At 39.8% G+C, this 15937-nt stretch overlaps 1 protein-coding gene across 1 annotated transcript in view; it reads right to left on the bottom strand.

Annotated features, from left to right (window-relative positions):
• Positions 1-15937, bottom strand: part of CCDC191 (coiled-coil domain containing 191) — a 108973-nt gene that overhangs the window by 70454 nt on the left and 22582 nt on the right. Inside the window, exons 6-7 of the mRNA XM_036745835.1 lie at positions 12729-12952; positions 5713-5866 (exon numbers count right to left, since the gene is read on the bottom strand). Coding sequence (XP_036601730.1) covers positions 5713-5866; positions 12729-12952 — 378 coding nt within the window. The remainder of the gene's footprint in view (positions 1-5712; positions 5867-12728; positions 12953-15937) is intronic.

Genomic DNA, 15937 nt, shown 5'->3' with positions numbered 1-15937 from the left:
GGGGTGGCGCGAGGGGTGCTCCAACAGCTACCCAGAGTCTCATCTGGTCAAATCATCAACACTCTTCCAATGAGTGTGCTGCCAAAGGCAAATCGCTAACCTCTGAGTTTATATACACTTCTTCAGGGTCACAATTATGGGACTCAAACCTGTATGAACTAGGCTTTCTTGTTTCTTAAGCAGGTCAAAGACTCTTGATTCAATCAAAGAAACAAGACAACAAAAAGTCCACTTTGCTTGCCACTACATTTGAAAAGCAAGACTCATCAAAGGTTCTTGATTACCTTAGCATTCTAAAAGAGAAAACAAAAAAGTCCTACCCTAATTACCATTACCAGACTACCTGCATGAATCCAGTTTGTAGCCTCCCTCATAATTACCTCCTGTATGGTTGGTATCCACATTTACATGGACATGTTGTATCCCCCTCCCCCAGCCTCAGTAGAATGTAAACTTTTTGAGGCAAAGTTATTTAAGGCCTCAAGGCCTGGGGAAACTCTCTAAAACTGCAGAAAAGTTGCTGGCCAGCTTTGGATGGAGGAAGTTTCCTCATCAGGAAGTTTCTACATGGAGTTAAGTCACAGGTCAATCAAACAACACAGTTTATTAAGCAGCTACTATATGCCAGGCACTGTGCCAGATGCCAGGGATCCAAAGACAAAGGTGAATCAGCCCCTGCCCTTAAGGAGATTTCTCTGAATATCAGTGTGGTCCTTGAGAACCATGCGGGTGAAGAACAATGGTGACACCACACACCTGCTGGTCTAGCACTGTCAGATGATGCTATCCCAGAGGTTAATTAGGCATCCGCCTGATTCCTATTGGTGGGAAATGCAATTTTTTTTTCTCTTGGTGAGATATGAGCAAAGAGGGAGGCATCTAATTTGCAGGAAGGAGAATACTGTTCTTTTCTGTAAAGTTTTAGAGAACAGACTCCATTTGTGATCATTTTTGAAATGCAGACTCTCATCGGGACAATTTCAGAAGCTGATGACAAGGAGAAAAATATCTAGGGATGTGTGATCAGAAAAACCCACGTGATATTCTGAAGAAAAGTAACTCAGATATACATGAAACTAATGTTTACTAAGCTGGAGCCCAGCAAAGATTCCAGGGAAGCTCACCGTCTTGCTTTTCTATCAAGCTGGTCAAAGGTTGTCAGTGAACAAGAATATATATAAAAATAAAGAAACAAAGAACATTCCTAATTACAATAAGAAACCTGAAATTTGCCTAAGAATGGGAGGCTCTATGATACCATTTGAAACCTCCTAACATAAGTTACCTATAGGAAAACCCTACAGCTGTATGGGCTCAGGTCTTTCCCACATGGTCTATCCTCTGTATTTGGATTTCCAAAGAAGTATTTCTTACATTTTCTTGCTGAGTGTGAGATAACACTCACTAGTGGTTTACTGTCAAGTCCTTGCTTAGAAATGGTTTTGTTTCAGTACTAGGAGGGTGACTCTGGTAACTGAAATCTTTGGGAATGAAATTTGCCATATAAATGGAGGAAAAGGGAGTATTACTATTAGTTATCATGGTCTCATCAGAAAGAAAAATAATCCAGGTCTTCTTAAAGTATGCCCTTGTGTTCCTATGGTTCAGCTCAATATCCTTTAGGTAAGCTCTGTACAACATTAACAATGATGCTTTGGGAACAATTATTTCCTTGCTCTCTGACTTCTGTAAGTGGCTCCCTTTTCCTTTCATTACTCTCTTCAAATTTCAGAAATAGGATCACAGGCTTTTAGAAATTTTTAAGAAAACATAAAAGCTCCATTCCAGAGCTGGGTGAGAATTAAGAAGGCCACATTTTGAATAGCTTAAGACTTTTCATCCACAGTCCCTTGTTGTTTTGCTAATTAGCAATGGCACTTCTGTGTGGATTTCTGGATCTCCCAGGGAGATTTCACTGCATGATCAAAGAAAGATGAGACAGGCTCAAAGAAGAATGCTTCTTAACAGACATTTCTAATGAAAAAACAAAATCTTTGCAAATAAATGTGTGGGAGAGGCACATAAATAGTATTGCACCTGGATCTGTGTTTCAATAAGATATCTTGCACTGTCTCCCTCAGAGACAGAGTCTCATTTAACAATCTGGTCCACATTAGAGACTGTTTGGGGGCCAACAGAGGGAAAGAAGGCTAGGCCATAAACAAATCTGTAAAAACAAATAAATAAACTATAGATCTGTAGCCCCAGTGCCTCCTAGGAACAACTTCTTTTAAGTTTTCCTGCAAATACTATTGGTTTTTGGGTTTATGTTAGAAAGCCAATTTGCCTGAGTTAACAGTAATTTTTGGCCATGCTAGCTGCAAGCTGCCTGGGCATTTTGTATGGCATCTAATATCTGGTATGTATCTGGTATGGCATCTAGCCATATTAAAACCAAGGCTGCTGTAAACCTATAATCTACCATCTGGACTGTAGGGCAGGGGGGGGTCCAGGGCCATTCTAAAGGGAGACGCTGAAGCAAAATTAATAGAGGTGTTCTGGTCACTCTTGTACCTGCTCCAGAGTATCAGCTTTTGACTCAGAACTGTTCTGAGAGTCAGAATAATCTACTTGAGGGATAGGTGCATGTTTTATAACTATGCCTGGAAGTTCTGGGTCATTCTTGGTGAGAGGAGCATGTTGTAGGGGATAGAGTTGTGCTTGGAGTCACAAAAACCTGGGTTCCAATCCTGCCTCAGATGTTTGCTAGCGATATGACTCTGGACATGTCATTTATGCCTCTAGGCCTCAGTTTCCTCATCTGTTAACTGAGGGATTGAACTTGATGACCTCTGAGGTACTTTTTAGTTTCAAATCTATGACTGCACGATCTATGAGCCTATGGGAATGAAGAGATTTGAACCAAACTAGATTCCCAGCAAATTGTAGGGACAGTGTATGGTAGAGAGAGTAGTAGACATAGAAAGAGCCTTGGATTTAGAATCAAAAGACCCGAGTTCATATGCCAGCTACAAAACGAAGAGTTGAAATAGATTATGCTGAAGATTCCTTTTAGCTCTCAAATCTTATGATCACATTTCCTTGCAAAATATACACACACCAAGAGACTGCTTTATACAACAGTTGTCTTTTATGGATCAGCCACTGATTTTTTTGTTTTAATAATGTCTCTGAAACAGAGTGAGCTAATTTCCTCATCTGCAATGATATTTGCTGCCATTTAAGGTGGAGCTTAATTCCACCAAGGAAAAAAAAAGTAAAGTGGGCAAAGCCACAAGGAAGGTATTTTAAAATCCTTGGCCAGTGGTTACAAATTTCTAGATGTAAAATGACTGGGTTTTTAAAAATTATATATCTTTCTGTTCATATTTATTCACATGTTATCTCCTCCATTAAAATGTCAGCTCTTTGAGAGCAGGGACCATGTTTTTGCCTTTCTTTGCATCCCTAGCCTGACACACAGTGATTCTTAATAAATGCTTGCTTACTGACTGACTGACTAATCTTTTCATTTACATTGTTATAGTCCTCGTGCTGTTCTTTTGGTTGTGCTTTATTCTGTTCTGTGTTAGTGTGTCTTTCCGTGTTTCTCTGAATTCTTCATATTCACCATTTCTTAATAAACAATATTCCATTACATTCACATACAACAGCTTTTCCAGATATTCCTCAATTGAGGGCTACCAATCTTTGCTTCTGAAGTACTGCTGTGACTATTTTTGTATATATTGGACTTTAGTTTTCTATCTTTGACTTCCTTGGCAGTATATTCCTTATAGTTTAATTATAATTACTATGAGATATGTTTGATTATATGTCACATAATAACCACAATAGCTAAAAGAACTGGAAAACATGTCCAGTAATTGGATAGTAGCTAAATAAATTATGTTTTACTAATTTAATAGGGTATATTGGTGCCAAAAAAATGCTGAATATGAAAATTACAAGAAAATATGGGGGAAAACCTGTGTGAAGTGATAGGAAGTAAGATTGGTAGAATGAGAGTTATACAATGACTACAACTATATGCATATACATAATGCATGCTCATAATACACATATGCATAAACATGCACAATACCCACACATATACACATACATAAACATACATTCACATATAGAATATACATATACGGAATAAACAAAAATTAAAGACAATAAAAACTCATATTGCTATTGTGCTTTGTTTGCAAATTGTCACCCCAATTTTATGAATGAGGAAATTGAGGTTTAAATAACTTGATCGAGATGCCACAACAATAATTATCAGCCCTGATTTCAGTCTAGGTCTGACCATAAGGTCAGTACTCTTTCCATTAAACCACTTGCCTCTCAGCACAACTTCAGACAGACTTGGAAGGTGACACAGAGAAACAGGTTTTTTACTTAGTGCTTTATTAATTTTGGCTCTATTTTGATAAATGCTAAGAATCTTATATAAGATGTTAATCCTCATTTTATAAGTTTATTTGATTAGGGGCACTGTGGATACAGAGCTGGCCTTGGTGTTAGGAAGATGGGGGTTCAAATCCTGCCTCTGATAGCTACTGACCACATGACCCTGGACAAGCCATTTCTAGGCAACTATCTAAGACTATAAATTGTAAAGAGGTGCCAACCTTCCTTGGAAGGGACAGTTTCCTCACACAAGGGTTCCCTCTAGCAATGAAAACGCAGGTACACACCTCATTTGATTGTTTTTGTCGACTATTTTTGCCTTAAGATGTTCTCCACTCTAATTGATCCTCCACCCAGCTACCAAAGTGATTTTCTCTAAGTGCAGGTCTGTCAATATCACTTCCTGCTCAATAAACTCCAGTAGCTCAAAATTGCCTCTAGGATAAAATAAAAACTCTTCACTTTGGCTTTTAAAGCCCTGTACAAGGGTTACATTCATATGACTCTGATTGCTTCCAAGGTATTCATCAGTATGTTATAAAGGAAAAAGCACTGGCTCTAGTGTCAGAGGATCTGACTTCAATCCTGCCTTTCACATTTTTCATTTTCCCTCGTGTCCCTTTTTTCTGATGGGAAAACCAACTTGAAAACCCTGTCTCATGTTGGAACTTCCTTTAGCACCAGAGGCTTAGTCCCAGAACATCCAACCATCCCAGGGGCCTTCTCAACCTAGAATGTCCCTCCTACCAGGCCTATCCCCTTGGTGAGTTTCTTCTGGGGCTTCCATTTTGAGGAGGGGTCCCAAGCCAGCCTTCATTCCTCTTCTAGTCCTGTTTCTGACTTCAAAAACACGGTCTTCCCTCTCCCCCCTTTTCAGCTTTTTGTGTGTTGTCTTTCCCCATTAGAAGGTAAGCTCCTTGAGGGCAGGGATAATCTATCCTTTTTGCTTGTATTAGTATCCCCATCGCTTACACAATGCCTGACACCTACTAAATGCTTAATAAATGCTTGTTTCCTTATTTCCTTCATGGTTACTTACCTGTGCGCCCTTCCACAAGTGACTTAACCTCTCTGCCCTTTGGTGACCTCATCTGTAAGGGGAAGGGGTTGGACTAAATGGCCCCCAGGGTCCTTTCTAGCTCTCACTCTACCACCCTATGATTAGTCTGTTCCCGAATTTATCTGACTCTATGTTACATTTTCCTGACTCCTCTAAACTCTAGTCACATGAACTGTTCATATCTAGTTGCACATCCTTCACATCATCCCACTCTTCTGGAACTTCCTGTTTACCCCTAAATCACAAACGTTCCTTTACATTTCAGCATGTTTACTACGGAGACTGCTCACCCGGTGGTTTTCCACGTTAATCCTGACTAATAGCTCCTGCTGTTTTTTCTTTTTTTCTTTTGCTACTTTTTCTTCATTCAGTAAAACTTGAGCATTTTGGAAGGAGACTCCTTCTAGACGTCTCTGAGATTTTTCTTCTTGCTTCTTCCTCTCACTAGAAACAAAACAGCGACAACAACCAACACCACCAACAGTGTTAACTAGGGACAGTCATAGATAGCATCGTGGGCAGGAAAACATCACTGAACCTTGGAATGAAGAAATAAAGGTTTTTAGCTCTGACTTAGTGACTGACTGGGTGATCTTGGGCGGGCTGGTCACTTCATCTCAGTTCTCTCATTGATGAGATTAGGACAATACCTGCTTACCTATCTTGAAGGTTTATTGTGATGATCAAATAATATCATAGGTATACAAGTATTCTGAAAAGTATAAAATGTTACATAAATCTAATGTATTATATTATTGATGGGAATCTTTCTGTTGATAGATACTGGTCATCAAGTGTTTAAAAATAAATGATTACATATTTATTTTTTTCTCTAAAATAAGTTCTACATCTTTCAGTAAAAAGAATAGATTTCCTCAGTACCAAGGAAATAAAATATTTATCAAAGGACTTTTGCAAGGTTATCAGGTAGAGAGAAATAATAGAAAGAAAGCAAGGTGTTAATAAGTGAGGAAAAGATGGAATCCAGGAATGTTCAGAAACAGCCAAGCTATTGAACTACACAAAAAGAAAAATCAGATCTTAATAGGAACTCAGAAAAGCCCCCTAGGCAATCTCTAGAAGTAACCAGCAAGCTGTGGTTGATTTGCTGCCTACTCATTCCTCCTACCTATGCCCTCTCACATTGTTCTTTTTCATCATTCCTCCCTAACCATTATCCGTGGCTCTCCTATTTACAAGGACCCCACCCCTCCCCTGCCCCTATACAACACCTCTTTAATTTTCAGCATTTCTAAGTATGTATATTCCTCCCTTAGGTGGGGGAGGGGCATGTAATGAGGGTGTTGGGCTGCATGACCCCTATGGCCCCTTGTAGATCTAAATTTACAATGCTATCATTCTATTTGGGGGTGTTGGAGGGCGTTTGCAATGGGAGGTGCATATACATGGGTATGTGCTGTGTGTATGCATGCGCATGTGTGTATTTTTTGTTGTATCTGTGGATGAGAGAGCCTCTATGTGTAGGGGGCAAAGTACATATTCTAACTTATTAGCTTGTGAACGGAGATTATAGAATAGTAGACAGGTAGGATAAGGCTAATTGACTAGGTCTAAATGCTGGTCCCTAACCAAATAATACAAAAATCTTAGAATAACACAACTACTGTAAGGTTTGCAAAGTGCCTTACAAATATTATCTCATTTTATCATCACAACTCTGGAAGGTAGATACTATTATTGGCTTCATTTTACAGATAAGGAAACTGAGGCACAGAAAGGTTAAGAGAGTGGCCCAGGATTGCACAGGTAGTGTCTAAGGCTGTATTTGAACTCAGGTTTTCTTGAGTCCAGGTCCTATGCTTTATCCACTGTTACCCGCCTTTAAATGCCAACTATAAAAATACTATAAAACTTCAATGGATCTATGATTTCATCAGTATGGACACTCCCTCCTTTGGTACAGATTACAATCCATCCATGCCTTCTCATCCTTTGTGATTCTTGTCCATGTTCTTCCATAGATCCTCCACAGAGGACTCACCCAATGAGGGAAGCTTTCCTCTACACCAGGGCTGTCCAAGCTTAGGTTTTTATTGAAACAATAGACAATACATTTTGATTTGCCATTTTAGTGAGAGCTCTGCAGTATCTGGGCTTTGTTTACTAAAGCATTTATGTAAATTTCTGTGCTTGTAGGTGGGCCATATAAATCGCACTGTGGACCACATGTGGCCTGTGGGCTGCATTTTGGACAGCCTTGCTCTACATTGTCTTCTGTGCTGCCCATCAACAGATGACTTTGGCTCTGGCTATGGGGTGATTCCACCACCTTTTCATAATTCTCTTAATGACAGGGAGGAAAGAGAGGGCATAAAAAAGATATCAATAAACATTTATTTTTAAAATGTATCCCTTATCCCATGGCTTCTGGGTAGGTTATGACTGGAAATAGACTGCAGTCTATTTATATTTAGAAGCTTCTCTCTACGGTCCTCTGGATCACTGGCAACTTTGAGATTTCTATTGGTATATATATCTCAAGATCTGCCATCATACATACATCATATAGGAGAACATTTGTGTTAAAAAGTCTAGTCTTGGCAATGGGAAGAAGTCTGGGCTCATTAAAAGCTCTGTGTGGTTTCCCAAATTCAAGGTAGCCCTCTGTCTTCCTCCACTGTAATTCTGGGTTCGACTTACTGTGCATCTGTAGCGCAGGGTGACTCAAAAGCCTTCGTGCACTCTTAAGATTGATCGATTGATCTATCTCTTTCTAGCGATCTATCTCTCCATTTACCTTTCCATTTATCTATCTTTCCATCTCTCTACTTCTCAAGAGCAATTTTTTCATCCACTTAGTTTTTCTTCTATAGGCTGACCTGTTTTTGAGTATTCATAGATCTCACTGCGGAGGCCCTGTAATGTTGTGGGGCTTAATGCGATCAGCATAGGATCTTCTACAAATTGGGGCAGCAGAAAGACCTCACCATAGGGAATCCCCTTTTCATCTGAATGCTGCACAAAACATCCTCTATGCCAGAAGCGGAACGCCTTTGTTGAATATGCATTGCCTTGTGTCGTGTCTCATTTGACATGAATAATTAGGGAATAATTGTTCAATCATCCCTGTGGTTGTATTTATCAAAGAATTATGCATAATTTAAATATTTGCAGTATTTTCTACTTGTTGGAGGAGAGCTTTATCATTTTTTGAAAGGCTGTCTCTTTCCTTCTCCTATTTTCATGGAGGATACTTTTGATATGCCTGTAAGTCAGACTCGGATTTTACAGAGACAAGAAAATGGGAATATGGGTCAGCAGCTATTGCTGTTGTCTGGGTTGCCTTTTTGGAGTATTAATGTTCTTCATGATTTTTTCCATTCTTTTGGAATCTTCTTGCTGAGATCTTATGAAATAATCTCTTAATGCTTCCAAGATTAATTAGCCTCCAATTTGCATTTCCCTCAGTATGTTGTTCTTGGTCTGGTCCAGCTGCTCTTCTCAACTTTGTTTTCTAAAACACCTACTTCTTCATATATGTATGTGCGTGTATGTATATGCATATGCATATGCATATGCACATGCATATGTATATATACATGTGTATATGTATATGTGGTGTAAATGAAAGGTCTTCTCAGAGGGAAGTCACTGGCATAAGGGGGTGAGGGTTAGGGGAAGGCTTCTTGCAGATAGGATTTGAGCTCGGTCTTGAAGCTAGGGAATCCAGGAGGCAGAAGAGAGACAGCATTTCAGGCATGTAGCACATGAAAATGTATGGAGTTGGGAGATGAAGTGTCATGTGCAAGGAATAAAAAGAAAGCCAGTGTTACTGGATGACAGAGTACGTGGGAGGGAAGTACGGTGTAAGAAGGCTAGAAAGGCAGGAAGGCACCACGTTATGAAGGGCTTTAAAAGCCAGATAGAGGGTTTTATATTTCATCCTGGAGGTAATAGGGAGCCATTGAAGTTCACTGAGTAGGGGGAAGACCTAGTCAGACCTGTGACTCCTCTGGCAGCAGCAGGATGGACGAGAATGGAGAAAGACCTGAAATAGGAAGGCCAACAAGAAAGCTATTACTGCAATAGTCCAGGCTGTGAGGTCTACCAGAGTGGGCTGTGTGACTGGAAAGAAGGAGATGTTAATAATAATTACCAACATTTATATAGTACCTCCTATATGTCAGGTACTATGCTAAGAGCTTTACAAGTATCGTCTCATTTGATTTTCACAGCACCCCTGGGAGGTAGGTGCTATTACCATCTCCATTTTACCGATGTACAGGAGATAGGTTGTTAAAGTAGGACTCGGCAATAGTTTGGATATATGGGTTGAGGGCAAGTGAAGACGGAGCATGACACTGAGGCTGAAAGCTTGCATAGCCGGGGGTATGGGAGTGCTCTCGGGGGAGAGGGGAGGGTTTGGGAAGAATGACAATGAGTTTGAGTTACCTACTCAGTATCCATTTCGAGATGGGTCCAAAACACAGTTGGTGATGTGAGACTAGTGCTCAGGAGAGATATTAGGGCTGGATATATGGATGTGTGTGTGTGCGTGTGTGTGTGCACGTGTGTGAGTGTTTGTTTATGTGTGTATGTCTGGAAATCATTTGTGTAGGAGACTTGATAAGATCACCAAGTGAGGTGGTGGAGAGTAGGCAGAAGACAGAAGAGAACAGGGCTCAGGAGGGAGATTTGGGAGACACCCATGTTTAGGGAGAGTGATCCAGATGAAGATCCAGCAAAGGCAACTGAGAAGAAGCAGTCACAGAGGTGGGAGGAGAACCAGCAAAGAGGAAGGTCACAAAAACCTAGAGAAAAGATGGTAAGTAGGAGAAAAAGGTGATCAAAAGTGATCAAAGGCTGAAGAGGCCAAGAGGACCGAGGAAAAAAAATCATTAGATTTGGCAATTAAGAGAAGGATGATTTGGCTTAGTTAGCTCTCATACCAAGCTCACTGTACCACTGTTTTTGTCCTGTTGTATTCGCTGTTTTATGAAATGAATTGGGTTGTATTCTTCTGCCATCTTTCTCCCTTCTTAATTATTTTAATTCGGTATTGCCCTTGGCTGCTCTCTCCATCTGGCAAAGTGATAACATTTTTGCTGGCTAATGTAGCTTAGGGCAGCTGGGTGATGTGGTAGATAAGAGCCCTGGGTCTGCTGAGAGGAAGACTCGAGTTCAAATCCAATCTCAGACATGACTAGTTATGTAACCCTGGGCAAGTCACTTAACCCTGTTTGACTTAGTTTCCTTGCCTGTAAAGTGAGCTGGAGAAGGAAACGGTAAACCACTCTAATATCTTTGTCAAAAAACCCCAAACAGGGTCATGAACTGAACAAAAACAACATAGCTTATGGGCACTTTTGGTGATCTTGTTGTGGGAATTGTTTTATGTTGATTAAACTTTTATAAAAAATGATAATAATCAAGGTGAATTCCTTTGTCATTTCCCATCATTTTGGAACCAACAGTTTATGTGAATCGGTCAGTGCAAAGCGTTGCAGTTCTTTGCAGTATTTTCTCATCTTTAGTCTTTCTTCTAATATTGATTTGACCTGTGACCTTGGGCAAGTCACTTTGCCTCTGGTTAACTGGCCTAGTCTCTGGATAATCTTTAAGATCCCATTTCAGTTCCAAAAATGTCTGATCCTATAAATGTAACTCTTTTCTTTCAGGGAAACCAGAGTACTCAACAGACTTTATCTCGTTAATTGATATAACACTCTCTCAATTAGACAGAAGGTAGGTTGCAAACAGGTTAAAAACAAAACCCCACGATCTGCAAAAATTATAACAGCTCTTCTCACCCTTACTAATGTCAGGGAAATTAATGCTGTCTCATACAGTAGTGGAGATCTTAGGCATCATATGGTTCTAGTCCCATGGGTCTTATTTATTATTCAATTCATGATTTATTTTAGGTCCAGTACAACTTCTTTCAGAACTAGAACCTAATTTAAAACAGCTGGATTGAGTATATTAAAGGGGAACCAGTAATCTGTAAATGTATTTTGAAACCCAAGTAGAACCAGACACAGAGGGAAGGAATATAGGAGATACTATAGAGTCTGGGGGAAGAGCAAGCCCAATGTATGGGCTATTTTGTTTTCAAAAAATTATTACAACTGAACTTTAAGCAAGAAGAACTGTGAATGTTACATTCAACACCATTTACTACAGAGAGTATGCTTATATATACAAACAACCAATAACTTAGCAGTAACTTGCTCTAAATCCACCTAAGTTATTATATGTTGGATAAACTAGAGCAGATAAAAAAATTAACTGACCAAAATCTGATTAGGGTGGAAAAGATGATTAAATGGGATTTTTCTAAACTCTATTTCCTAGATTCCTATCCTTTAATCACATTGGTCTGAACCATTTTCAATTCCTTTAGATGGTCTAGATGCTTTGACGAAATGCATCACCTCTCATGTATTGCACTCATTTTTCATGGAGGATCATGGAACGTTAATAAAAGCTCACCATGATAGCCCTTGACAATTTACAGAACAGGCTGCTCACAATGGCACTGTGTGGTAGCTATTACAGCACTATCACTCCCGTTTTGTAGATGAGGTAACTGGGGATCACATAGGAGAAGTAATTTTTCCTCTTTCACGAGGGCCTTGAAGTCTGACTCCTAGTTCAAGACCCTTTCCATTTTAGAGATCAGGAACTTTTAAAAAGGGATGTTAGAGATTATTGAAACCAGCCTCAACATATCACAGATTAGGCAAATGAAACTGAGAACAGTCAAGTGTCTTGCCCAAGATTATACAACTAGTCAGTGCTTAAAAATGCTACTTATCTCTTACAAAAATTCTTGATTTGTCTTCTTTTTAGGCTGGAGATCTTTCATTTTTGTCAATGACAGCAAGAGAACAGTGAATGCTCCATATTCATACTTACTCTGCTACCTCCAGGATCTGTAGTTTCATAAGTGTGATTCATGAGTGATCCCTCCATCAAAGCAGATCACAATCCCTCCACACCTAAGTGGATGATTTTCATGCACAACTAGGGCTGAAAAAAATTCATCAACTAGTGATGACATTTCTGGTAAAGAGCCTCTTGCCAACTTAGCTAGGCCGGGCCTTGGATAAGAAAAACACACAGTCTTGTTTACCTGATCCGTACTGGAGTTTTTTCACACAACCCCTCAGGATTGTGCGCACTGCACCCTCGAGCAATCTACACTGCCACCACACTAGGATGAAGCATTTCACTGGATATGTCACATATTAAAGACTAATATACCCAAAGCCTTAGAGCAGCTGTAAAAGGCAAAGCCTAAACTGAGATCCAATTCCATCCATTCCCTCCACCAAGATCTTACATTTTCCACGCTTCCTGGACAGTGCGCCTTCTCTCAACCATTTGTTTCCGCAACTTTACCATCTCCTTCTGGATCTCTTCTTCCTCTTTCTTGGCCTTCAAAGCCTTCCTTTTTTTCTCTTCTTGCACCAGATGCTGAGCTTCCAAGAGGGCTAATTTTTTTAGGGCCTTCTCTGCCCTCTGCCGCTCTAATTCCTTTTGTCTTCTTAAACGATTTTCCTTTACCTGGAAGGGAAGAATGCAACGGGAATGGAAGCATTTGGCGGGGTATGTTTTAGGGTCATTTTAGACAAGGGGAAGTGAACAGGCAAGACTCTTCACCCACCCTCTGAAGGATATGTACAACGGAGTAGGGATTGTGATGTGGAAATGGAAAAATGTGGTATTAATATATACAACATATCAAATTCTAAAACTTCTAGCTTAAGATGCCACTGGAAAAGTTCACAGTGGTATTTTAGAGAAGAAGGAGTCTGTTTATTAGGGTCTGAGGCAGCTTCATTTGAAATCTCCTAACTCCTGACTTGGTCCACTACTCTTTCTACTTGAGACATCAGGAAATTTTATAATAGGACTTCAAAATATTTGGGAAGAATCTATGTGTCTAATGAATCACATCAAATGTCCTGAATTCCAAATGTTCCGCGCTCACTCTTTTTTTCAGTCAAGAAGCATTTATAATATATATTGTCCTTAATTAGGTAATCTATGTGCTATGACCTAGAGAACGGGAATAAGATTCCAGTTTTAGCTATGTTACATTATGAAGGATAACCATTTGTCAGCTTAAGTTGTATTCTATGCTCTCTTTACAATTATATGCAGTTATAATTATATTATACATGCTGTCATTTTGTAAAAAGCCTCTGAATCTGGGTGTCACCATGACATGAAATTCACCTTTGTCGTTTTCAGCACATTTTATTTTTCCTAGGGTTTAATGACAGTAAGGAAATGAGTGGACCTTAGTTCAAACATACAATTAGTGCTAACTGATAAAAGTATAAACCTATTCCTGCCTAATGCATTTCCTCTATTTTCTGGGCCCGTCTCTTCCTTTCAAAGATTTTGAGGAAGAAAAATAAGATTCCACCCCCTCCGCTGCATAATTTCCCTTCTGGCAGAAGCAACAGTCTTAAACCTCTGAGGCTCAGTAAAAGCAAGAGAAGATCTGTGGACTGTGTTTAATTAAGTCCTGTTCCCAGAAATGAAATGGGAGAGTTTGTTAATAATCTTCAGCTGCTCTTATCAAACTTTCAGAAGCTCTGAAGGGAATTGCTGCTGCTGCTGCTGCTGTTAGTTATAAGAAAACACAATGGAAATTATGCTACGGGCAGCAATACTTTGAAGGCTTGTCCTGCCGGGCAATTCTTCCTTGCATAATACTCTCTCCTTGGCACTCCCTTTCATTTTTATGGTAAAATATTTGAGGAGAATAGAGGAAGTTTTAATGAATCACCCCAAACATACATTTTTTGGTATCCCCAGCACTTAGTACAGTGCCAGGTATATAGTAGGTGCCGGATAAATGTTTACTGACTTAAAAAATAATTTATTTAGTACCGTTCACATGCTAGGCACAAAGCTCACTAAGTACCCCGGGAATGCAAAGAAAAATAATAATTTTAAGACATTTTACCTTCAGGTAGTTTATGATTTAGAAGAGCAGATAAGACATGTATATAAATACTATAATAGCCAACAGGAGTCTCGAACTCAACATGTCCAAAATGGAATCTATTATAATAGTGACGATAGTTAGCATTAGCGAGTGTTTTAAAGTTTGCAAAGTGCTTTACGAGTTATTTTATTTGATCCCCCCCAACACCCGTGAGGAAGCTGTTTTATTATTATTTTTTTCCCTTTTGTAGGAGAGGAAACCGAAGCTTAGAAGTTAAATGATTTGTCCATGGGTCACACGCTAGTAAGTGTCTGAGGCAGGATTTGAATTCTGACTTCCCTCCTCAACCCATCCATTATTGCTTTAGTCACCCAGGTTCACAAAATTCTTCCTTTTTCCTTCCCACTCCTATATCCAATCAGCTGCCAATCTTTGTTGATGCCAACTCCATGACATTTTTTTTGCATCTCTCCTTTTCTTTCCACTCACATAGTTCCTAATTAATGCATTATTCCTTCTATTGTCTAGGTCTATCACTTCTTCCTAAAGATTTTGAAGAAGAAAAATAAGATTTTGGCTCAGGACTTCCTAATCGGACCTCCTGTTTGTAGTCTCTCCCCTCCAATTCCACTTCCCCACAGACGCCAAAATAATCTTCCTCATGCTCAAGCTTGACCATGTTACTCCCCTAGTCAAGAACCTTGTCTCTTGCCTCTAGGATAGAAACCAAACTCCTCAGCTTTGCTTTGAACATCATTTTAAAGTCTTTCCTAACCTGGCTCTGGTCTACGTTTCCAGGCTTATTATACATCACTCCCCTTCATACATTCTATGCTCTAGCCAAATTGCCTATCTGCAACTCTTCAGACTTGGTCCTCCATCTCTTACCTCTGACTATTTGTACAGCTTGTCTCCCATGCCTGTGATGCACCCCTCACCCCTTCACCTATTAGAACTCCAGCTCCTTTCAAGGTTCAGCTCATGTGACATGATGTAAGGAAAGGTTTTCCTGACCTCATTAGTTGTTAGTGCTTGCTCCCTCTTGTCAAGCGACCAGGTATAAGTTTATTGGTTTACATGTGGTATGCCCCCAGTGCAATGCAAACTGAAGGCTAGAGATTGTTTTTGTTTTCTTTTTGGTCCAAACACCAAATGCAGCGGCTTGCATTTAGTCGTGCCTAATAAATGCCTTTTATTTTGGATTGGAACACAAGACAAAAGGCAATGGTGCACAGTAACTTTAAAAAGAGTGGTATGCTCCAAGTCTTATAAAGGACCAGGGATGAGTTAAGACTGAGTCCAATAGAATGAGCATTGAACTTGGAGTCAGGACACCCGAGTTGGAATCCTGGCTTTGTTGCTCAGTAGGTACCTGGACAAGTCACTTAACCCTCTCAGTCTCTATTTCTCCATCTGTGCTAGCACCTGCCTCCCAGGTGTGCTCTGTGCTGTGTGGATCAAACGAGAGAACATGTGTAATAGGGCTTCGTAAACCCTGAAGTGCTAAATAAGTGTTAGCTGTGGTTATTACTGCTGTTGGTATTTCCTTCATCTATCAAATGAAGGGGTGGGCTAGATGGTCTCCAATT

This window comes from Trichosurus vulpecula, chromosome 2 (genome assembly GCF_011100635.1).
Source record: "Trichosurus vulpecula isolate mTriVul1 chromosome 2, mTriVul1.pri, whole genome shotgun sequence".
Classification (NCBI taxonomy): domain Eukaryota; kingdom Metazoa; phylum Chordata; class Mammalia; order Diprotodontia; family Phalangeridae; genus Trichosurus; species Trichosurus vulpecula.
The sequence above is the reverse complement of the archived record's forward strand: the minus strand, read 5'-3'. Positions and strand labels throughout refer to the sequence as shown.